Source organism: Panulirus ornatus, chromosome 43 (assembly GCF_036320965.1).
Source record: "Panulirus ornatus isolate Po-2019 chromosome 43, ASM3632096v1, whole genome shotgun sequence".
Taxonomy (NCBI): Eukaryota; Metazoa; Arthropoda; class Malacostraca; order Decapoda; family Palinuridae; genus Panulirus; species Panulirus ornatus.
The window spans coordinates 26,798,805-26,824,733 of record NC_092266.1 but is presented as its reverse complement, the minus strand read 5'-3'; the positions used below and the strand labels follow the sequence as shown (position 1 = coordinate 26,824,733).

At 35.5% G+C, this 25,929-nt stretch overlaps 1 protein-coding gene across 1 annotated transcript; it reads left to right on the top strand.

Moving 5' to 3' along the window:
* The first annotated feature begins 441 nt into the window (after positions 1 to 441).
* P58IPK (dnaJ homolog subfamily C member P58IPK) lies at positions 442 to 25,748 on the top strand. The gene is made up of 9 exons (XM_071687591.1): positions 442 to 596; positions 2,755 to 2,865; positions 8,407 to 8,606; positions 12,447 to 12,590; positions 13,948 to 14,129; positions 15,247 to 15,397; positions 17,185 to 17,448; positions 23,232 to 23,364; positions 24,593 to 25,748. Exons 1-9 carry the CDS (start codon positions 518 to 520, stop codon positions 24,757 to 24,759), a joined length of 1,431 nt encoding a protein of 476 aa, XP_071543692.1. The 5' UTR covers positions 442 to 517; the 3' UTR covers positions 24,760 to 25,748.
* Positions 25,749 to 25,929: the final 181 nt, after the last annotated feature.

The window sequence follows — 25,929 nt, the reverse complement described above, 5'->3', positions numbered from 1 at the left end:
TCCGAGTGGCTTTTTATTTTCTATTGACATTGAAGCCAGTAGAAAAAAATCATGCATTGGATGGAGCATCATTGGGTAAAAATTCATACATAATACAGTTGTACATACAAAAACATTTCATTGGCATAGTTACATTATTCCTCAAGATCTATACAAGAATGATATATCTTTACGTAACCTTATGAGTTTACCTGTGTTCCAATCAGATTATCTCGAGTGGCAAGTTAACCGTACGCATGTCCAATTGATTCAAATGTCCCGCTGCCAGGATAACCAATCCGTGCAGACCACGACCATGTGTGTTAGAGCGGACTGATGAGCTGTACTTACTGATGAAAACAAAAGCACATCGTCAGGGAGAATCACGGCCCTTAAAAGGTGTTGGAATATCTGGATGTGAGCTCCGCGGCAACTTATTTAAAATTTCTTACATCTATAACTTTTAGACTTTTGTTGTTATCTTCCGTTTATACTGTGGTGAACGTCTGACAGTCGAATAGGACGGTGGTCTTGAAAGATGACAATATTTGGTTATTATTACAGAACCGCTTATTCAGTGTGGATATTCTTCATTTCTCTAGACATACATATATGGGGTAAGTTATCTGACACCTATTTAGTTACCTAGAAATTATTTTTCTTACGCATCTTATGGTTGAATCAACGTTTGAAAGTACTAAGTGCAGGTACGTTTTAAGTTTGGAAATTGAGGATACAAGTTTCTTACGCGTATTAGATAGTCGTATTTTTACATGCATTAAACTAATGATGAGAGTATATATTGCTTCCTATGGCTTTTGGGCCAACTTTACCCTATTGGCCAGCCTACTGACATAAAGACTTCTTTGGAAACGAGGGTTTATGGTGTTAATATAAGAAAAATGTTGAAGGTAGTTTTGGTTATTTCCGAGTTTAGGAGCAACACAGAGTTAGATTGTGGATTTGGTTAGCACACTGATTTGGGGAATTCATGTATTACTGTATGACGCAAGGTTAGGTAACCACAACGTTAAGATAATTTTTTAGTTGATGCATTTTAACTGGACAGGTACCAATAGATTATTTACCCTCTCTCTAGGTGATGTAGAATGTGGGATTTTAGATGCAGCACCTTCTACTCCAGCAATGCTAGACTATCCATAAGTGGGCAGGCTTTGATATGGGCGAAATTGTGGGGTAAAAGCATTCTATATCAATGGTTTTAAGTGTAAATAATCCATTAGTACCACTTGCCAGAATATGGCATTCTGGCATCATTAGAAAAGGGTTTATCCAGTGGACAGCTGATATCAAACATTAACCTAGTGCCTGTTTGGATACTTTAGAGCTTAATTTGGTTTATAAATCATTATACAAACCAAATAAAGCTGTAATACAGTGAGAAACCTTGGTTTTGGCGTCAAGGAATGCTGTTTTAATTGATTCATTTTAGAGAATGCCACCTTTCATCTTCGTACTGTTTGAATTTAACTGAATTTTAGTTTTGCTAATTAGTGTCTATAAAGATATTAGGGTCAAATTATTCCTTTAAGGATCTGTTTCATGCAAGATTATATTCTAAGATCACTACAGTATAGACCTTTTAACTCACTGTTTACCTCAAAATCAAATGGTTCATGGTACTCAAGTGGAGTTCGTGTTATAGCAGAATTTTACCAAGAATGGAACTCGCATAGAATGTAATAATAAAACCCATTATCTTTGTTTTTATATTTATCACTGGTTGAAATTTCTTATGTTATTTAACCCCATATTTTTGCTCTCCTTCATAACTCTACCACTTACAAGATATATGATATCAAAAAATAACTTACAAGAGTGAAAAAAATCTTAGACCCTAAAATCACTTTACAGTGGCAGTGACAATTTAATGACAGTTATACACATCTTAAAGCTAAAAAACAAGTATTCATCGGTGGATGAATTGCCGAAGTGGACAGTGGTTTCAAAATGAGGAAAATGAGGGTAACAGCAAGAAAAATGGATAGTTTTATGCATACTAATTAAACCTAACATTCAGTAGCTTAGTATAGCCTAACAGCTCAGTAGTGAGTGAATTTAATGGAAAGTTGATGTTCAGGTTAAGAAATGTCCATATGTGTAAAGAGTTTTAATAATGAAACCTGTTTCTCATCTGTGTTGTATTGTACAAATGGTTTTGGTTGATAAATTTAATGTGGCATTTCTCCTTAGATTTTAAATTAAAGGCTTTAGATGTCTAGTGGTCATGCTATGTTTTTTTAGATTTATTGTTAAGAAAGCTATACTTAAAGTAATAGAGGAATCTTATATTTTATCCATGATGTGTTTAGGCTTATATGTAGATTTTTGTTCAGAAAGTGGCAATACAGTATCCTGTGTGTTCATCACCCATTATTGTTGTTTAAGATCACTGCTTGTAATTTTCAGTTTAGGTTAGGTCGGTTAAGGTTGGTTATATTTTCCTTTCTCTAAATTTCTTTTGGGATGAAGTACTCGGATCAATGTCAAAAATAGAAATGAAAAAAATCATTATTCATGTGTAAATGATCTAGATTTACATAACAGTTTTATGTGTTTTATTTTAGCATAGTTTCTGAGTACCTAAAAAATTCAGTGCAGTTTAGGATTACGGATTTCAAATTATTGAATTTATTAGGTGCAGTTTAGAATGGATATCTTTTCTTTTTTGTGTGTGAATAAGCAAATCTAGCATAAAGCTGTAAGGCATGAAATAAAAGATACATTGTTGGATACCTTTGTTACTCTAAACAGAAGTAAAATGCACCAGTGCAGCAGAAGTAGACCGACACTTGGAGATGGGTGTCCAGATGTTAGCCAAGGGCCAGCTTCATGATGCTCTATCACACTTCCATGCTGCAATAGGTGAGTATGTAATGCAGTAAGCTCTACATAATTATTTGTGTGTGTGTTGTCACTTTATGTTCACATTTATTTTCCGGTTCTAGAAAAAGTTTAAGATATTGTGAAGTGGACAAATAGGGTAGGAAGAAAAGAAAATGTTGATATTCAGGTTTCATAAAAAACTAGACTTGCCCAACTTGGTAAGCTCCTTCATGGCTCATATGTATGACTTCATTAATGGTAATGACCTGTAAATCAATCTCTGACGGCAATAGTTCTTTGCAGGAATTCTGCTTTATATTTTCTTTAATTGATGTGCTTTTTGGCAGTTTTGTTTTAAATGATTTTGGACATTTTTTTGACTGAATATTCTTTGTATCCTTTCTGATGTCATGCAGCTATTAGATATATTCTGTGGAAGTATATGGACAAGGACTCTTCCAACCCGCATGATTCCAGTGAGGAGGCTCTATCCCTCACCGATCTTTTGCTAACCACCCTAGGGTGACTACATCTGGTTATTTATTATTTAGGCTTTCCTTAGGCCAATTAGCAACTGCTGCTGGGCTAACATCATCGACCCATATAGTTTCAGCTTTATATATTATTTATGACTGTATGTGCTTATACATACATATCTCTTAGTGTATGTATGTTTATATATTATGTTTTCCAGCATTACTGCCTTGTGACACTTACATGTATATTTGTTTATCCCTGTATACCTTGGTGTGAGACAGTGTTCAGCACCTACATAATGAAATAAAGATTCTTCAAATACAACATAATATCACTGAACTTGATTTCCAGTCTTTGTAACAGCCTTAGACCCCTCTCAGTGAAAACTAACCACCAATCTTCTAATAGAAGCAAAAAACTAATCCCTTCAATCTTTAGCAACCTGTACTCACAAGTTCCCTTTTCCTGAGAAATATGATGGTAACTAAAGACACACACACATACACACACCTTCCCTTTCCCTGAGAAATATGATGTTAACTAAACACACACACATACACTCACACACACACACACACACACACACACACACACACACACCAATGACTGACCACCAATCTTCAAGTAGAAGCAAAAAACAAATCCCTGCTTCAAACTTTAGTAACCTGTACTCACAAGTTCCCTTTCCCTGAAAAATATGATGTTAACTAAAGACACACACACACACACATACACGCACCTTCCCTTTCCCTGAGAAATATGATGTTAACTAAACACACACACACACACACACACACCAGTGACTTGACAAGCTTGAAAACAACCCATCTCTCACTGCACTCTTAAATTCTTCCCCACCAAATATACACCCATCTGAAACTGCACTCCTCAGTCATGTGCAAATGACTTTTTCTTAAGTATTCTAGACAACAATCATCTCTACAACCCTGCAAACAATTTGTCACAGGGAATGACATGGTTAACATGTAGTTCCCATTATGAGGACATTAGAACATTTACTCTTTAAATGTTATGCACTCACCTCACACAGACAGACATACATCACCATCCTTCTTTACCAGTGGTCCTGCTTATTGGACTTAGCCAATTTCCTGCGTGTTGTGGGAGCTCCATTGAACTAATTTGTGAGGCAGGAAGGTAAGTCTCTGGTATAGTTTACGATTGTTTTTTGATAGTGTATATATGGTAATATTGGAAGAATTCATGTGGTTGATTTGTTGATGCAGCCAATAATTTAGAGTGTCATTATATAGTAATATCAGAATTATCAAGTAAGCAGCAGTTGGGGCCATGACACTATGTCTCTTCCTCCCCACCACCCTTCCCCTCTTTCATGTTATCTGTAATTACCAATATGTACTCTATGGGGAGGGAGTTTTACACTCGTGGGGCCCATCTCTTGAACATTGTCCATTATCATGCTGTCTGCATCAGTATGGCCTCAGCCATTCTGTTCCATTCATCTACCACTATTATACTATACTATAAAAGTACCTCTTTGCATCTCTTTTAACAAGTTTCTTACTTCATTTAATGTTATGTCTTGTGGTTGCTTTATCCCTTCATCTCTTTCAAGAACTGTGCATTGTCCATGTCATCAGTGTGTTTTGATAGCTTGATCAGGTCTATTAGCTGTATGTGCTTCTTTATGTGTGGTGACCAAACTTAAGAAGCATATTCAAGTCTTGGCCTGCTGAGTATTTCTTTATCCATGCACTTGAAACCCATTATTTGCCTGAAGAATTATTGTCCCCTTTACTATTATCCTAATGTGGAAGTCTGGCAACAGGTTAGGGATGATGTTGACTCCCATTCACACACACAGGATCCTGAAGCTTATTTCATGCTAGATAATGATCATATCGAGGCTTTCTTTTTCTTTGCCCCGTCCTCATTACATTTGCTTGTGTTGAATTTAATCAGACCTACTTTAAAGTCTGTTTAGGTCCCCTTTTAAGCTAATGCTTTGTTACTTCCTTCATGATTTTTTTGCATTATCTGCAAAGGTATCATCTTTCTCCTGTGTTTTGGTGTTTTCTGGTCCTTTTTGGAAGGAAATAAGTATATGGGTTCCATAGATGGGAGTTACACTACAGGTAAGGACTATATTGGTAACACTGTAATATTTTTTCTTATACAGATGCTCCCCAACTTACAATGGTTCAACTTACGATTTTTTGACTTTATGATGGTGCAATAGCGATATGCTTTCTGTAGAAACAGTGCTTCGAATTTTGAATTTTTGATCTTTTCCTGGGCTAGCGATATGTGGTACGATACTCTCTCGTGATGATGCGCAGTGGCAGTGAGCCGCAGTTTCCAGTCAGCCACGCGATCACAGGTGTAAAGAACTGTTATTCTACTGTGTAATGTGTTGCCAGTGTTTTTTTTGGATTTTGTGTTTTGTGTTTTTGCATGCCATTATGTTTACAAAATGCCCATCTGTCTCTCCTGGCACTAGTGAGTACCCATACAACCATTATTTTTTCTGGTACAGTATTCAATTGAGGACATGAGGTATTTAGCACCTTTTTATAAAATAGGCTTTGTGTTAGATGATTTTGTCCAACTGTAGGGTAATTTAAATGTTCTGAGGACCTATAAGGTAGGCCAGGCTAAGCTATGATGTTTGGTAGGTTAGATGTACAGTATTAAATGTATTTAATGTATTTTCGACTTATTCATACCCTGGATTGTGCTAGCCCAGGGACAGGCATCAACTGTTCTAGGCCTCCTCACCCCTGAGTCTGTCCTATTGACCTCTATTGATATTTTGTAGACAAGTAGCTCTCAGAATTCAGTCCTTTGGAGGAATATCTGATTTATGAAAAACTTGCTTTGCTTTCCCACAGAGAGTGTTGGGACTACTTTTGGACAAATATCAACCACTGTTCGCAGTTGAGCAGGTTGATCTGTTGGCCTATAGGAACTGACAAGTTCCATACCTTGACCAATATAACTGTCATGTGCTGTATTGGGAAACCAGGCCATCTAAAGGGATCAGAAATTTGAGGTAATCCCATGCATGGCTGAAAGTTCATCCTTAAGATAGGTTAAAAGAGGAGTTTTTTTCTGAGGCACGTTTGGTTGTGGTTTCTATACCCTTTTTGGCTTTTCTCTCTGCACGAGTAGAGATCATCTTTTTGTTCTCTGTGGTATGGTGGTAACATGAGACAGGAGCAGAATGAAAAAATCAGAGTAGATCCGCCTAGAGCTGTTGAACATTAGTTAAGGTTAAACATGAGTGAACCACAACATAGTTCTGCTATAGTAGATCATCCATCCCTCTTGTGAATAGCTCCAGTCTTGAGCCACTACCCTGTGAGGTAGCTTTTTTGTTAGGCCTTACTTTACCATAAGGATCTTGCTGAGGTAAGCTATCCCAATTCTTGAATCACTGTCATGGGATTGATGGAATAGATAATGATAAAAGATTTTGTATCAATAAACCATAATACAAAGGAATTAAAGAATTGAGGTAATCCTTTGCATGACCCAAAGTTCTTCCTTAAAATGGGATTAAACAGCTTTTTTCTGGGGCTCCTTTGGTTGTGGTTTGTGTATGTGTACCTTATTTGACTTTTTTTAATGCTCAAATGGAGATTGTCTTTTAGTTCTTTATGGCTTGTGAACACAAGACAGGAACAAAGTGAAAAGTATGTTAGACCTGTTAAGTACTGTTGAACACTTTAACTTTGTGATCTCAGTTTTGTTATAGGAGTTTGTTTATCCTTCCTATGGATGGCTCATGTTTAAAGCCAACTTGTGAGTTAGCTGCAAAAGGTGTACCAGGAGCTCCTATTGTACCATAAGGATCTTGCTGAGGCCAGATATCCCAATCCTTGTGTCATTGTTAGGGAATTCAAAGAAGAAACGATGATAAAAGAAAGAAGTATATCAATAAGCCATAAATGTAACTTGAAAGGCCCTTGCTTCATGGTATAGTGGAACTTTGTCTTTGGCAGCCCCTACAAAGTAGATACTGGCATTATCCATCGTAGTAGTAAATGCCAGTATTTGCTAACTGTCAGCACATAAGATTATGGTCAGTGATGTGCTCTTGTCTTCAAGTAAGTTAATATTAGTGATTTTAAAGATTGGTAACACAGACAGTGAACAGTTCTTCGAAAGATGTAGGGTCAAGATAACCAGAACTTATCATGAAAGTAAGTAAAAACCTTGTTAAGAGTGATGTGAGGAATACTTTTGTAGTATAAGAATGGTGGATGATTGGAATTGAACAACTTAAGACGAGGTTTCTAGGAATGCAGACAGCATACATAAATTTAGAAGTTTTATGATTGTAAAGAATGTATAAGAGAGGGGCTCCACAAGTGCAAAACTTCCTTCCTGTAACAAATTGGTAAATAAGTAATCATACACTCACACACACAAATGAATTTTACTTGTTTTCTCACATGTGCCACCTTACTATATTATTAGTTGTTTTTTCTTTATGCTCAGTCTTCTCTCCAGCCTTAGTGAGGTATCACTAACATTTGTACCATTGTTTCTCATGTGCACATCTGCTTAGTTGTCAAGTTTAATGTCTCATACTTCTTCTTTTTGGACGCAGCAGTCCATGTATCCATACCTTATTTTTCTATCCATTTTTAACACACCTGTGGTAATGTTTTGAAATTTTTCTTAATCTTAATTTTGAATGAATAAATGCTTTTAAAAAGGTAAAGATTATTTAAGTGGAATTCACTTACTGTTTATGTCATTAATTGGAGAATATACACAAGAATTCTATCTTTTATGGCTCTGTATCAAAATCATTCATGTTACATTTTTTATGTACTCCATGGGTAATGATATAGATATGAAAAGTTTGTTGCTTTTTTTTTTTTTCTACACTTTCCTTCTTCAACATATGTGGCTCTGACTTTGTTTCCAAATTAGTTTGAAATATTTGGAAGGAAAATGCGGAATCAGATAGTGGAATATTCAGAGGGAAGATGCAGAATTAGATAATGAGTTAGATGGAAAGACAGTATGATGAAAATTAGCACTACACCATGTATAGAGTATTTTTTGATGAATTCACTATATTAACAATTTATGCCCTCCCCTTTACAGATGGTGACCCCTCCAACTACTTGAGTTATTATCGTCGAGCCACAGTGTACCTGGCTCTTGGTCGATCACGAACAGGACTTCAGGATTTAGATGAAGTGATAAAACTGAAGCCAGATTTTACAGCAGCACGAGCTCAAAGAGGTGGAGTTTTGGTCAAGTTAGGCAGGCTTGAAGAAGCGCATATAGATCTGGAGAATGTGGTAAGCACTTACAGATGAGAATAATAGTTGTACCTAACTTCTTTTTCAGCAGATCCCTAATATCTTGAAGAAAAAAAAGTAGATACTCAGATAGTTTGCTGTCTAAGTCAGTCCAGTAGTAGAGTATTTACAGACTGTACGTTATATGAGATTGACATGCAGTCAGTGGACTGAACCAGTGCATGTGAACCATCCAGGGTATATATATATATATATATATATATATATATATATATATATATTTTTTTTGCTTTGTCGCTGTCTCCTGTGTTTGCGAGGTAGCGCAAGGAAACAGACGAAAGAAATGGCACAACCCACCCCCATACACATGTATATACATACACATCCACACACGCAAATATACATACCTACACAGCTTTCCATGGTTTACCCCAGACGCTTCACATGCCCTGATTCAATCCACTGACAGCACGTCAACCCGGTATACCACATCGATCCAATTCACTCTATTCCTTGCCCTCCTTTCACCCTCCTGCATGTTCAGGCCCCGATCACACAAAATCTTTTTCACTCCATCTTTCCACCTCCAATTTGGTCTCCCACTTCTCCTCGTTCCCTCCACCTCCGACACATATATCCTCTTGGTCGATCTTTACTCACTCATTCTCTCCATGTGCCCAAACCATTTCAAACCACCCTTTTCTGCTCTCTCAACCACGCTCTTTTTATTTCCACACATCTCTCTTACCCTTACGTTACTTACTCGATCAAACCACCTCACACCACACATTGTCCTCAAACATCTCATTTCCAGCACATCCACCCTCCTGCGCACAACTCTATCCATAGCCCACGCCTCGCAACCATACAATATTGTTGGAACCACTATTCCTTTAAACATACCCATTTTTGCTTTCCGAGATAATGTTCTCGACTTCCACACATTCTTCAAGGCTCCCAGGATTTTCGCCCCCTCCCCCACCCTATGATCCACTTCCGCTTCCATGGTTCCATCCGCTGCCAGATCCACTCCCAGATATCTAAAACACTTTACTTCCTCCAGTTTTTCTCCATTCAAACTTACCTCCCAATTGACTTGACCCTCAACCCTACTGTACCTAATAACCTTGCTCTTATTCACATTTACTCTTACTTCTTTCACACACTTTACCAAACTCAGTCACCAGCTTCTGCAGTTTTTCACATGAATCAGCCACCAGCGCTGTATCATCAGCGAGCAACAACTGACTCACTTCCCAAGCTCTCTCATCCACAACAGACTTCATACTTGCCCCTCTTTCCAAAACTCTTGCATTCACCTCCCTAACAACCCCATCCATAAACAAATTAAACAACCATGGAGACATCACACACCCCTGCCGCAAACCTACATTCACTGAGAACCAATCACTTTCCTCTCTTCCTACACGTATACATGCCTTACATCCTCGATAAAAACTTTTCACTGCTTCTAACAACTTGCCTCCCACACCATATATTCTTAATACCTTCCACAGAGCATCTCTATCAACTCTATCATATGCCTTCTCCAGATCCATAAATGCTACATACAAATCCATTTGCTTTTCTAAGTATTTCTCACATACATTCTTCAAAGCAAACACCTGATCCACACATCCTCTACCACTTCTGAAACCACACTGCTCTTCCCCAATCTGATGCTCAGTACATGCCTTCACCCTCTCAATCAATACCCTCCCGTATAATTTACCAGGAATACTCAGCAAACTTATACCTCTGAAATTTGAGCACTCACTCTTATCCCCTTTGCCTTTGTACAATGGCACTATGCACGCATTCCGCCAATCCTCAGGCACCTCACCATGAGTCATACATACATTAAATAACCTTACCAACCAGTCAATAATACAGTCACCCCCTTTTTTAATAAATTCCGCTGCAATACCATCCAAACCTGCTGCCTTGCCGGCTTTCATCTTCCGCAAAGCTTTTACTACCTCTTCTCTGTTTACCAAATCATTTTCCCTAACCCTCTCACTTTGCACACCACCTCGACCAAAACACCCTATATCTGCCACTCTATCATCAAACACATTCAACAAACCTTCAAAATACTCACTCCATCTCCTCACATCACCACTATTTGTTATCACCTCCCCATTTGCGCCCTTCACTGAAGTTCCCATTTGCTCCCTTGTCTTACGCACTTTATTTACCTCCTTCCAGAACATCTTTTTATTCTCCCTAAAATTTAATGATACTCTCACCCCAACTCTCATTTGCCCTCTTTTTCACCTCTTGCACCTTTCTCTTGACCTCCTGTCTCTTTCTTTTATACATTTCCCACTCAATTTCATTTTTTCCTTGCAAAAATCATCCAAATGCCTCTCTCTTCTCTTTCACTAATAATCTTACTTCTTCATCCCACCACTCACTACCCTTTCTAATCAACCCACCTCCCACTCTTCTCATGCCACAAGCATCTTTTGCGCAATCCATCACTGATTCCCTAAATACATCCCATTCCTCCCCTACTCCCCTTACTTCCATTGTTCTCACCTTTTTCCATTCTGTACTCAGTCTCTCCTGGTACTTCCTCACACAAGTCTCCTTCCCAAGCTCACTTACTCTCACCACCCTCTTTACCCCAACGTTGAGATGTATAGGTATGTATGTGTGCGTGTTTGGATGTGTATGTATATACATGTGTATGTGGGTGGGTTGGGCCATTCTTTCGTCTGTATCCTTGCGCTACCTCACTGATGCGGGAGACAGCAACATAGCATAGTAAAAAAAAAATTCATATTCATCCATTGTATATATATATATATATATATATATATATATTTTTTTTTTTTTTTTTTTTTTTCATACTATTCGCCATTTCCTGCTTTAGCGAGGTAGCGTTAAGAACAGAGGGCTGAGCTTTTGAGGGAATATCCTCATTTAGCCCCCTTCTTTGTTCCTTCTTTTGGAAAATTAAAAATGACGCGCACCAATGATTTAAGTGTTCTTTCCTTTTCATTACTAATTATTTAGCTTACATTGACAGATGAAATTATGGATACTTACTAAGGAATACATTTGTGAATTAAAACATCAGTACTTTAATATAATTATACAAGAATCATAATGCTTTTTACCACATAGGGCATCAGCTGATGAATATGTAGACAATGAGCTGTAGTATTTTTTCTCATGCATCGAAGCATGCATCCAGGCAGAGGCACTGGTTTTAAAAACTAGATATCCTTGCTCTTCGTATAGTGGGAAAAATTTTTCTGACGCTGTGTGGTATATCCACTTTTTGCACTTATTGGTGATGAATATTCAGGCAGATATATCTGCTTTTCAGACTCAGTGGGTTAAGACATGTGATAGTCTGACTGACACTTAGAGGGTAAGAGATACATCAAGTTGGAGATGGACATATTCTTTAAGTGGTGAAGATTATGGGTTATTCAGGTAAGGTAGGGGATATGAATGCTGTGTTCTCTGGAAGTGTTATGTGTACAAAGTAAGAAAGTTGAACAGTTAAATAAGTCTCATCTAAGGATCTGGTTAGTACACGTGAAGTGAATAATGAAGGAGCATTTTAGTAGCCAGGGAGATTTTGTTTACTTCATCACTGATATCATTAGTTCTTGTTGTTTAAGAGAACTGTGTAATGGGAATTAAACTAAAGAGTAGATATCAGGGAGGTTGTTAACTGGCTATTTCCAATGTTATGAAGATAGAAAACATCAAAAGCAGGTAACAGTAGTAAATTTAACTGAAGCATAGTTAGTAAGAATGTTGAGGATGCGATTGTCAGGAATAATTTCATGTATTACAAGAATTAATTGCCTACAAAAAGTTTATGTCTCTATTCATTACATTAATTTAAATTTCTTCCAGTTACGAAAAGAACCAGCCCATGAAGAGGCAAACCGAATTTACACGATGATTGAACCACTGAAGCGAGAAATCCTGGAAGCCTATTCCAGTGTAAGAAGTCGACGTTATCAACATGCCATTCTTCTGCTTAAGAATATAATTGAAGTAAGTTTGATTAATTTCCCTTTTTTCTGAGGGATTATTTAAATATGTTATTATCCCCTTTTAATACTAAGAATCTTTTGTGCCCAGTGTACTTCTTTGTTCACAAGCATATACCCTAAGAAAATTGAGAACTTAAATTGATAAGGAAATACTTTAGTGTCTTACAGCTCCAACAGTCATGGGCTACCCATTGTAGTATTTGGATCACTTTTGTACATACCCTCACTTCGAATGTTTGGTGAGATGTTACCATCTATGAGTATGGAGTTCTTTGCTTCTGTGTTAAGGATGTTAACACCTCTCAGGTTTAGGTGAAATTCTTTTCTGTAATAGTTTTTGAAAGACATGTCCTGTTGAGTTGAATTAAGGCACTTGGGTAATTATAATTACACCACCATGATACTTGTTTTTAGCATTTATTTTTTTTATAGGATTGCTTGTCATGACCCTCAATCATTGTTTAATCTACTGTCATAGGAAATGTTTTTCAGCTTTGGAATCATCTTTGTAGCTCGACTCTGTACTCTTTCCATTCCCTCTGTCTTTTTTTTCTTTTTAAGATAGGTTGAACAAAACAGAACACAATATTCAAAATGTGGACAAACCATTGAATTGTAAAAAGTAGGACCATTTTCCTGGACGTGAATTTGAAGGCCTTACCTATGAATCTAAGAATTTTGTTTGCTGTTTTCACTGTCTGTACACTGCTTTCTTGGTTTTAGCTCACCAGAAATTATTATGCCCAAGTCCTTTTACCTCATTCACCTTTTACAGTTCAATGGAATTCATACTGTAGCTTGCTTTTTCATTTTTACTATGGATATGTAAAACTTTGCAGTTATCAATATTAGAATTCATTTGCCATGTATGAGCCCAGTCCATCAGTTTGTCAGACATTTTGAAGCTGTAGAAATTCAAGTTCCTTAGCAAACTTATTTCCCAGCTTTGTATCATCAGTGAAATTTAATATCTTGCATTGCTTCCCATTTTGATATCACTGATATAGATAATCTACTTCTTGATCTCCCCCTTGCCCTGATTTCCCCCCTCTTTTGAAACAGATCCTCTTATTCAGTGGTCTTTTTCCAGCCTCTACATATACTTGAACCATATCAGCACATCCTGGTAAGCTCTCGCAATCAGACTTTGGTGGTGGCCAATGAAGTAGAGACAATTGTTTTGATTTCATATAATGGGTTATGCATCTCACCTTATCCTCATGATCACAGGGTGATGCTTATGCTTCGTAGAAAGGAAATTTGTATGACATCATTATTTTTATTTGTACTGTGATTTATAAAAGTCAGCATGTAAATGTTGTTTGATGTAAATGGACTTAATTCCCTTATCATTACAGCGTTGTCCATGGGATGCCTCCTTACGTGAGTTGCGTGTTGAAGCTTACCAGGCAGTTGGAGATGTTATGAATGCCATTGCAGACATGCGTGTGACCACCAAGCTTATTCAGGATAATACTGAGGGTTTTTTAAAGCTTGCTAATCTATATTATGCAACAGGAGATGTAGAACAGGGACTGAGGTAAGTTTTGAATTATCCTAACACCTTTTAAGTACTTGTTTCTCCTGCTTCACCTGAATTTACTATACTATAAGTAAGTTCAGATATGATTTGTTTTTATCACTGAAGTATATATTATATTATTAATATTATACTTAGTTGCTGTCTCCTGTGTTAGCGAGGTAGCGCAAGGAAACAGACGAAAGAATGGCCCAACCCACCCACATACACATAGACACCCACACATGCACATATACATACGTATACATTTCAATGTATACATATATATATATATATACATATTTATTTTATTTATTTTATTTTATTATACTTTGTTGCTGTCTCTTGCATTAGCGAGGTAGTGCAAGGAAACAGACGAAAGAATGGCCCAACCCACCCACATACACATGTATATACATACACGTCCACACACGCACATATACATGCCTATATATCTCAACGTATACATATATATATACACACTCAGACATATACATATATACACATGTACATAATTCATACTGTCTACCTTTATTAATTCCCGTCGCCACCCCGCCACACATGAAATGACAGCCCCCTTCCCCCACATGTGCACAAGGTAGCACTAGGAAAAGACAACAGAGGCCACATTCGTTCACACTCAGTCTCTAGCTGTCATGTATAATGCACCGAAACCACAGCTCCCTTTCCACATCCAGGCCCCACAAATCTTTCCATGGTTTACCCCAGACACTTCACATGCCCTGGTTCAATCCATTGACAGCACGTCGACCCCGGTATACCACATTGTTCCAGTTCACTCTATTCCTTGCATGCCTTTTACCTTCCTGCATGTTCAGGCCCCAATCGCTCAAAATCTTTTTCACTCCATCTTTCCACTTCCAATTGGTCTCCCAAATATATATATTTTTTCATACATATTTGCCATTTCCCACAGTAGCGCGGTAGTGTTAAGAACAGAGGACTGAGCCTCAGAGTGAAAATCCTCTCTTTGCCCCCTTCTCTGTTCCTTCTTTTGGAAAAGTAAAAACTTTTGTTTTGATGATTAGGAAAAATCAGTAATTGCTCCATTTATTGCTATCTGATGTGCATGTTACTGAAATCTCTGTATAAGACAAATTTCCATTTTGGTTTACAGTGAAATCAGAGAATGTTTGAAGCTGGATCCTGATCACAAGAACTGCTTCCAGTTCTACAAGAAAATCAAAAAGGTCAACAAACTAAATAATGATGCCCAGGAATACATCAACAACAAAGAATATGAAGAATGTGTCACCAGTGCTAAAAAGGTAACAAATATGGTACATGTTTATGGTTTATTTTCATGTTGAATGATCCATTCGTTGGCAGAAGTCATTATCAAAACTGGTCTGTAAATGATACAAGAAAAGTTGAATAGAGAAGAATATTATTCCTCAGTTAATGAGGTGGAAAGCCTGCCATTTTAGCTTTTGGGATATTCCATTGTTTAAAAGATGGCTCACACAGATGACAAAGTGAGAGATGTTTACACCTTGGCACAACATAAATGCATTTTAAGCTTGCACAGGTGCTGTTTAAAGCCAGTGCTTAGCCAGTGACCTTAGTGTGTCATCCTCCCTCTCACTTAACTTCATTGTCTTTGAAGGTTGAGTCTTCTTGTGATACTGTATTCAAAATTTTCTTCATGGTCTGCTTTGTTTGGATATAATAGCTGACTGTCACCATCACTTGAACCTCATAAAACATTGTCTGTTTAACATTGTAGTAGCAGGGTGAGAACCATTGTGAGAGTGCAGTGTGTGTCCTCATCATTCTCTTTGGGTTATTGAGGCATGTAGATCTTTCTGTGAGCTACTTAAGGGTGTAGAAGGGATATGGCATCTCTATATGCCTCAGTTAAGTGAGTAAGATAGATAGAAGGAATTTAGATGTAGAGTACACTTTTTGGAATGCTTATGACAGCTGTAGTTTTATAGTTATGAAACTAGATTTTTCAGTCTAGATACTGGTATGTAAAAAACAAGAGAAGTAGAGAGTGAAAATGCATGTGGTATATTTGGCATTGGGAGAACAGATTATGAAGATGAAAGAAAGTTGTGTGTTATAACTTTCTTTAGTCCTACACATATACATCATAAACTTAGGACCAGAGTTCTACATACTTACGAGATACATGCAGATGTTTCCTCCCCCATTTTGAATTTCCTGAAGTAGCCATGAGTCATATGTGGATACCATGTGACACTAGGTTTAATTGTTCACCTATGAAATTTCATAGCTGTTAGTTACCCAACAAACACCAAGGTGGAAGGACTCTTATCAGAGTGTGATTCTGGCAACTTGGAGAGTGATATCTGTGCATCTGGCAGCCAAAAATATAAACATGTGACAGCACGGAAAGAAATAAGATGTACTGTTGATGGAAAGTTGTGATTTAGAGGAGTATTATGATGATTACCATGATATTGTATTTGGTTTCCTTGATGAAGGTCAAGTGGTAAAAACAAGCTCACAAGCTATGATACTGCTAAGGAAATTTAAAGGGACTACAACAGTTTAATAATTTTCATTTTTCTTCTCTTATGTTTTCATTCTTTAAAGATTATGTTGAGCTGACAGTTTTTTATTGTTTGAAAACCTAAAGCTGCAGAGAATACAAAATTAAACCTAGGACTGAAAGGGTCAAAGAAATTGTTACAAAGATAGACGGTAAGCTCTAAAGGGATTACAGCAGTGAATTAATTTTCATTTTTCTTTTCTTATGTTTTAATTCTTTTAAGATTATGTTGTGCTATGCCTTTTTTTTTTTTTTTTTTTTTTTTTTTTGAAAATCTAAGGCTGGAAAGAATGCAAAAATAAACCTAGTTTAGGACTAGAAGGGTCAAAGAAATTGTTAAGTTTTAAATCCACCCCATGCAGATGAGAGTAGACTTAATTGATATAGAGTTATAGGTTTAGTTGAAAATAGATACTAAATATGAGCAAATACAAATGAAGGGTTTTATGTTTACTGTGTATTCGTAAGTTTTGAACACTTCTTAACCCTTATGCTTGTCATGAAAATTGAAGCTTCTTTTTTTTTGCTGAATACCAGGTACTGAAGGAGGAGAAAGAAGTAGAGGAGGTGCAGTTCCTTGCTTATGATAAACTTTGCCAGTGCCAAGTACATATACAACCAAGTGAAGCTTTGACATTTTGCAAGAAAGCACTTGATATCAAGGAAGAGGCCAGGCTGTATTGTGACATGGCTGAGGCACACATTGCTGACGAGATGTTTGATGAAGGTCAGTTTGGTCTGATATGCTTTATTCCAGGTTATTTTCTTGTCATACAAACTATCAAAAACTATACTAAATCAGTTTAAACTAATTTTAACAAAAATTCAGACATTTTGAAGGGATTGGAAAAATCTGACCAGATGATGATATGAGCTGGTGACTTTGCCATTTTACTGAATGGCAGGAGAAAGGGATAGATTATTAATGTCATTACAATTACAAAGGGAAGAATAACAGATCAGCAGATGAAAGAGAGAGTAATACAATAGATTTTATTAATACAAATAACATGGCACTGTTTTCAGATATAGAAGTAAATAATTGAAGTTTATTAGATCATAATATCATTGAAATCACTAAAGTGTATAAATTGGAAATGAATGAATATGAACATGATACAGCAACAGAAAACAAGTGTTACTGGATAATATATAGTTTCTCCACAACAGTTCAGACTGGAAAAAGATAATTTAGAAGATTCTAGACATAAATTGGATTGAGGTCTTCTGAAACAGTAACCCAATTCTAAACAGAAAAATACACTGTGAGAGAATAGGTCACATAACTATTGAGCAGATACCAAAGAAAATGAAAAGGAAATACAAAGTGAAAAATACCTAGGGACAGAAAACTGGATGAATAGATGAAAGGTATGGAAAAGTTAGAAAAGGACAACAGTGAAAGAGCCTGAGTAAGAGTAGTGGATGACAAAACAAAGAATGCAGATGTAGAAATGAATAAAGAAAGGGTTAAACAGAATGTGGAAAGAAATCCACAGATACTGTTCACATATATGAACAAGGTTAAAACTATAAAAATGAAGATTGAACCATTTAAGGTAGGAGACAAAAAATAATGTAAAGGAAATATGCAGGATATGGATTGACAATGAGAATTGGTATTCAACTCAAGTTGAGACAATGCGATTGAAAATGCATTCATAGATATTGAAATATTGGAAAATGCCAAAAATCAGAGTGATTGTTCAGATTGGAGAAAATTCAACTTCAGGATCAGATGGAATCCCAACTATATTTGTCAAATAGATAAAATATGGTAATAGCTAAACCAGTGGTGGTATATTTGTCAAATAGATAAAATATGGAAATAGCTAAACCAATGGTGTTATATTTGTCAAATAGATAAAATATGGTAATAGCTAAACCAGTGGTGGTATATTTGTCAAATAGATAAAATATGGTAATAGCTAAACCAGTGGTGGTATATTTGTCAAATAGATAAAATATGGTAATAGCTAAACCAGTGGTGGTATATTTGTCAAATAGATAAAATATGGTAATAGCTAAACCAGTGGTGGTATATTTGTCAAATAGATAAAATATGGTAATAGCTAAACCAGTGGTGGTATATTTGTCAAATAGATAAAATATGGTAATAGCTAAACCAGTGGTGGTATATTTGTCAAATAGATAAAATATGGTAATAGCTAAACCAGTGGTGGTATATTTGTCAAATAGATAAAATATGGTAATAGCTAAACCAGTGGTGGTATATTTGTCAAATAGATAAAATATGGTAATAGCTAAACCAGTGGTGGTATATTTGTCAAATAGATAAAATATGGTAATAGCTAAACCAGTGGTGGTATATTTGTCAAATAGATAAAATATGGTAATAGCTAAACCAGTGGTGGTATATTTGTCAAATAGATAAAATATGGTAATAGCTAAACCAGTGGTGGTATATTTGTCAAATAGATAAAATATGGTAATAGCTAAACCAGTGGTGGTATATTTGTCAAATAGATAAAATATGGTAATAGCTAAACCAGTGGTGGTATATTTGTCAAATAGATAAAATATGGTAATAGCTAAACCAGTGGTGGTATATTTGTCAAATAGATAAAATATGGTAATAGCTAAACCAGTGGTGGTATATTTGTCAAATAGATAAAATATGGTAATAGCTAAACCAGTGGTGGTATATTTGTCAAATAGATAAAATATGGTAATAGCTAAACCAGTGGTGGTATATTTGTCAAATAGATAAAATATGGTAATAGCTAAACCAGTGGTGGTATATTTGTCAAATAGATAAAATATGGTAATAGCTAAACCAGTGGTGGTATATTTGTCAAATAGATAAAATATGGTAATAGCTAAACCAGTGGTGGTATATTTGTCAAATAGATAAAATATGGTAATAGCTAAACCAGTGGTGGTATATTTGTCAAATAGATAAAATATGGTAATAGCTAAACCAGTGGTGGTATATTTGTCAAATAGATAAAATATGGTAATAGCTAAACCAGTGGTGGTATATTTGTCAAATAGATAAAATATGGTAATAGCTAAACCAGTGGTGGTATATTTGTCAAATAGATAAAATATGGTAATAGCTAAACCAGTGGTGGTATATTTGTCAAATAGATAAAATATGGTAATAGCTAAACCAGTGGTGGTATATTTGTCAAATAGATAAAATATGGTAATAGCTAAACCAGTGGTGGTATATTTGTCAAATAGATAAAATATGGTAATAGCTAAACCAGTGGTGGTATATTTGTCAAATAGATAAAATATGGTAATAGCTAAACCAGTGGTGGTATATTTGTCAAATAGATAAAATATGGTAATAGCTAAACCAGTGGTGGTATATTTGTCAAATAGATAAAATATGGTAATAGCTAAACCAGTGGTGGTATATTTGTCAAATAGATAAAATATGGTAATAGCTAAACCAGTGGTGGTATATTTGTCAAATAGATAAAATATGGTAATAGCTAAACCAGTGGTGGTATATTTGTCAAATAGATAAAATATGGTAATAGCTAAACCAGTGGTGGTATATTTGTCAAATAGATAAAATATGGTAATAGCTAAACCAGTGGTGGTATATTTGTCAAATAGATAAAATATGGTAATAGCTAAACCAGTGGTGGTATATTTGTCAAATAGATAAAATATGGTAATAGCTAAACCAGTGGTGGTATATTTGTCAAATAGATAAAATATGGTAATAGCTAAACCAGTGGTGGTATATTTGTCAAATAGATAAAATATGGTAATAGCTAAACCAGTGGTGGTATATTTGTCAAATAGATAAAATATGGTAATAGCTAAACCAGTGGTGGTATATTTGTCAAATAGATAAAATATGGTAATAGCTAAACCAGTGGTGGTATATTTGTCAAATAGATAAAATATGGTAATAGCTAAACCAGTGGTGGTATATTTGTCAAATAGATAAAATATGGTAATAGCTAAACCAGTGGTGGTATATTTGTCAAATAGATAAAATATGGTAATAGCTAAACCAGTGGTGGTATATTTGTCAAATAGATAAAATATGGTAATAGCTAAACCAGTGGTGGTATATTTGTCAAATAGATAAAATATGGTAATAGCTAAACCAGTGGTGGTATATTTGTCAAATAGATAAAATATGGTAATAGCTAAACCAGTGGTGGTATATTTGTCAAATAGATAAAATATGGTAATAGCTAAACCAGTGGTGGTATATTTGTCAAATAGATAAAATATGGTAATAGCTAAACCAGTGGTGGTATATTTGTCAAATAGATAAAATATGGTAATAGCTAAACCAGTGGTGGTATATTTGTCAAATAGATAAAATATGGTAATAGCTAAACCAGTGGTGGTATATTTGTCAAATAGATAAAATATGGTAATAGCTAAACCAGTGGTGGTATATTTGTCAAATAGATAAAATATGGTAATAGCTAAACCAGTGGTGGTATATTTGTCAAATAGATAAAATATGGTAATAGCTAAACCAGTGGTGGTATATTTGTCAAATAGATAAAATATGGTAATAGCTAAACCAGTGGTGGTATATTTGTCAAATAGATAAAATATGGTAATAGCTAAACCAGTGGTGGTATATTTGTCAAATAGATAAAATATGGTAATAGCTAAACCAGTGGTGGTATATTTGTCAAATAGATAAAATATGGTAATAGCTAAACCAGTGGTGGTATATTTGTCAAATAGATAAAATATGGTAATAGCTAAACCAGTGGTGGTATATTTGTCAAATAGATAAAATATGGTAATAGCTAAACCAGTGGTGGTATATTTGTCAAATAGATAAAATATGGTAATAGCTAAACCAGTGGTGGTATATTTGTCAAATAGATAAAATATGGTAATAGCTAAACCAGTGGTGGTATATTTGTCAAATAGATAAAATATGGTAATAGCTAAACCAGTGGTGGTATATTTGTCAAATAGATAAAATATGGTAATAGCTAAACCAGTGGTGGTATATTTGTCAAATAGATAAAATATGGTAATAGCTAAACCAGTGGTGGTATATTTGTCAAATAGATAAAATATGGTAATAGCTAAACCAGTGGTGGTATATTTGTCAAATAGATAAAATATGGTAATAGCTAAACCAGTGGTGGTATATTTGTCAAATAGATAAAATATGGTAATAGCTAAACCAGTGGTGGTATATTTGTCAAATAGATAAAATATGGTAATAGCTAAACCAGTGGTGGTATATTTGTCAAATAGATAAAATATGGTAATAGCTAAACCAGTGGTGGTATATTTGTCAAATAGATAAAATATGGTAATAGCTAAACCAGTGGTGGTATATTTGTCAAATAGATAAAATATGGTAATAGCTAAACCAGTGGTGGTATATTTGTCAAATAGATAAAATATGGTAATAGCTAAACCAGTGGTGGTATATTTGTCAAATAGATAAAATATGGTAATAGCTAAACCAGTGGTGGTATATTTGTCAAATAGATAAAATATGGTAATACAAGATCATTGATATGTTGTAAATAAAGCCATTGTGATTGGGAGAGAGGTGCTAGTTTGTAACTCCAACCTCTCTCTCTTCTGTTAATCCATTCTCCTTTGTTTTTTTAAGGGATATTTTGTTTGAAATTCAGTTATCCTCATAATTTACCATTTATTCATTACTAGATTGTTTTTTGTTTCTCTCATCCACTAGTATTAGCCTAATTCTATATTAACATATCATTATTTGTAATGCTTTCAGTGCAACTAAAACACAAAACATGCATAATTGATAAGTATTGACCCCATGTAGAAACAGAGTCAGAGCCAAGTGCATGGAAAAGCAAGTATGAAACCTTGAACTGTGATTAGAGGCAATATATGAACTAAATTCATTCCTGTTTCCTCGTGCTACCTTGCTGACGCAGAGGGTGAAGATGCTGTTTCCTGTGAGGTGGGGTGTAGCTGGGAATGGATGAAGGCAAAGCAAGTAGGAATATGTTCATGTGTATATATGTATGTATATGTTGATATGTATATGTACGTGTATGGGTGTTTATGTATATATATGTGTATATGAGTGGATGAGCCGTTCTTCCTCTGTTTCCTGGCATTACCTCTGACTCAGGAAATGGTGATCAAGTATGATAAGAAAATAAAAATATTCATCTGTTCCTACTCGTACACATGCCTTACATCCTCGATAAAAACTTTTCACTGCTTCCAGCAACTTGCCTCCCACACCATATACTCTTAATACCTTCCACAGAGCATCTCTATCAGCTCTCTCTCTCTCTCTCTCTCTCTCTCTATATATATATATATATATATATATATATGGGAGTGGTGGGGCTGGAAATCCTTCCCTCTTGTTTTTAATTTTCCAGAAGAAGGAACAGAGAAAGGGGCCAAGTGAGGGTATTCCCTCTAAGGCTCAGTCTTCTGTTCTTAATGCTACCTTGTTAGTGCGGGAAAAGGTGAAATGTACGAAAAAATGATGTAGTCTTGTGGACATTTGTCTGTGGATCGAGCCTCCAACTTGTTAAAAAACTAATACTGTTTCTTGTGGGACACCTAAAAGCACATCTTAGACTGTCATTTAAAGTATAGACAGAGTATGAATTATTGTATATCCAATTTTTAACAGATCTCTGGCACAAAAATGGCATCCTGATCACTATGACGGAGAGGAGAAGAAGAAGGCAGAGAAGATGTTTATTGATATTGCAGCAGCAAAAGAGGTGCTGACAGATGATGGTGAGCACTCTAATTTTTCTTGTATGACAGAAACTTAACTGGTAAGCCATGGGTTTCAAAAATTTCAAAAGTCAGTTGATAGGCAATCCATGGGTTTCAAGGGTTAAAAAATCAGGAAAAAATTAGTTAATGCAGTCTTAATTGAGTTTTTTACAGTGTTGGCTGAACGCTTACAGTCATACACGTGAGTCCTTCAGTACTTTTTCACATGGTTGATGAAAATCAACTCGAGTAAATGTTTAGATAAGGCCTCTGTGAGTCTTATCTCTCAGGAAATGTTGCATGAAACTGTGTATGAGAGACTTTGGAGTTGACATTATCTTTTACCTAGAGTCACACCTCGGGATACTAGTTAAGGAGATGAACTGCATTGGTAACATTATGATTCTATTTTAGTTCACAGAAATGGTAGCAAACTGTTTTCATTCTACATGGGCCAAAACTGAAATGTGCTTCTAAAGTTCAGTCACTGGACCTAAAGAAGTACAAAGAGCAGTAAAGAATGTCCAGAGGAGGGCAACAAAGATGATGTTGGAATTATGGGAGTTGAGTTATAGGTCTGAATTTGCCTACCGTGGAAGACAAGAGTGGGGTTGATCTGATCACAATATTTAAGTGTTAAACTAGATTGATGATAATATCAGTGAACAGGTCTTTGAAAGATAGAACAGCAGTAGGATGTAACATGAAATAAGCAAAAACTTGTTAAAAAGTATGTAAAGAAGCATATTTACAGTTTAAGAGTAGTGGATGAATGGCACAGAGTGAATGAGGAAAAACATATAAAAGTTTAATTATTTGTTTGATTGTAAAGAATGTTCAATTAGTACTTGTATTGTGTTTGACAACAAAGCTTGTGGATAATAGAAAAGGCAAGCCTTGTGTGTGAATGATGGGATAGATTGTATATGAGCAGTGCTTTTTCTGGAATAGTATTGAAATACTAAACTGTATGTCTGTCTATATATCTGCTTATCTGTCTATATCACTGATGCCTGTTACCTCCAGGAACTCTTGTCAAGGGGCTTATCCTATTTCATTCTCTCTAGTACCGTATGAGGCTATCAAAACTTTCAATTTTCTATATGGGCTTTCTATTTCAGTATTCATCTCAACTCTGATCATACATCATCCTTATCACCATAGTTCAAACACTTCTCATCATACATGTTACATTATAGCTTAATCTTGAGATGAGCATTAATGGCTGTCTCTCTCTTTCTCACAGAGATGCGGGCAAAGTTTGACAATGGAGAAGACCCACTGGATCCAGAGCAACAACAGGGAGGACCTGGAGGTCATGGTTTTAACCCATTCCAGCATTTCCACTTTCATCATGGGGGCTTTCCAGGTGGTGGATTCCAGGGAGGAGGCTTTAAATTCCACTTTAATTAAATCATCTCTCGTGTGTTTATATTTTGCAAAAGATTTATTTATTATGGGTATGTATGCAAGTGTGAGATAAGGGAATGATTGTTTACTAAAAATAGTGTCTCCATCAAATATTGGAGATTACATTCATGGAGCAACTTCATGGTTGTGTAAATACAGACTAAAAACCAAAAGTAGCTCTCATTCTGCATTCACATTGTCATGTATATTAGGATCATAATAAATCAGGGATTATCTTCTATAGACCACCATCAATATAAGAAGCTAACACTTCAGTGCCTTGCATTTTGACTTTTTTCATCTGGGTTTTGTTAAAGGTTTCTGGGAATTTATTTTTGGGGGGAATTATTGTTGAATTTAGAAAATCAGTTTTCTTTATTTTTTTCTGTTTCTCTCATGTTATGACTAACTGTGGGTTAATTGTTGCTTTACTTGATTGAAAAGTATATTTCAAGATGCTCAAATATATGGGTCTGAAGACAGTCTCCCTGGGGTGCTAGTGCAGATTTCCAAGGACTTGTGTGAAATAGTTCAAATGTCTTTTTATGTTCTAAAGGTAGAACACATCAATAAGGTTTTTTCACCTTGACCTAACTGAAAAATGTGTTGTCAAAAGAGAAGTTAAGAGCAGTTAAACGTTGATGAGGTAACTAAATAATAAAAGTGTTTTTGCAGAAAATATACTAGATTATGAGGTGGTTATGAAAGCATGAGCCTAACATCTTTTGCCCAGCAGTTCTGTTTATGTGGGACACATGACACTGGTGTCTTTAGTCCAAACATTGTGTGTTATACATTCAACTTAGATTTTCTGAGATATGTTTTTAAAGTGATCAGAAATAATCACCTATGGCACTTGATATTTGTTTATTCAAATGTGCTGATTTTCCCCCATTTTTTAGATTTGAATAAGCCCTCAGATGTTTACTTTAACTCTCCCTTTGTATGTAAATGGAAATCTACTGTTATGTAAATAAACTGCATAAAATCAATTTTGTTTATCTTTTCCAAATATGAATGTGACTTGTACCTGCTTATTTTAAGTTAGATAATTATTTATCCATACTCTAATGATTGATGACTATTAAACCACCAAAACTAAAGCATCACCCACAATCCCATATCCTTCTTCATGATAATCTGAAATGTACTTAGTTTACAAGTATTTTATCA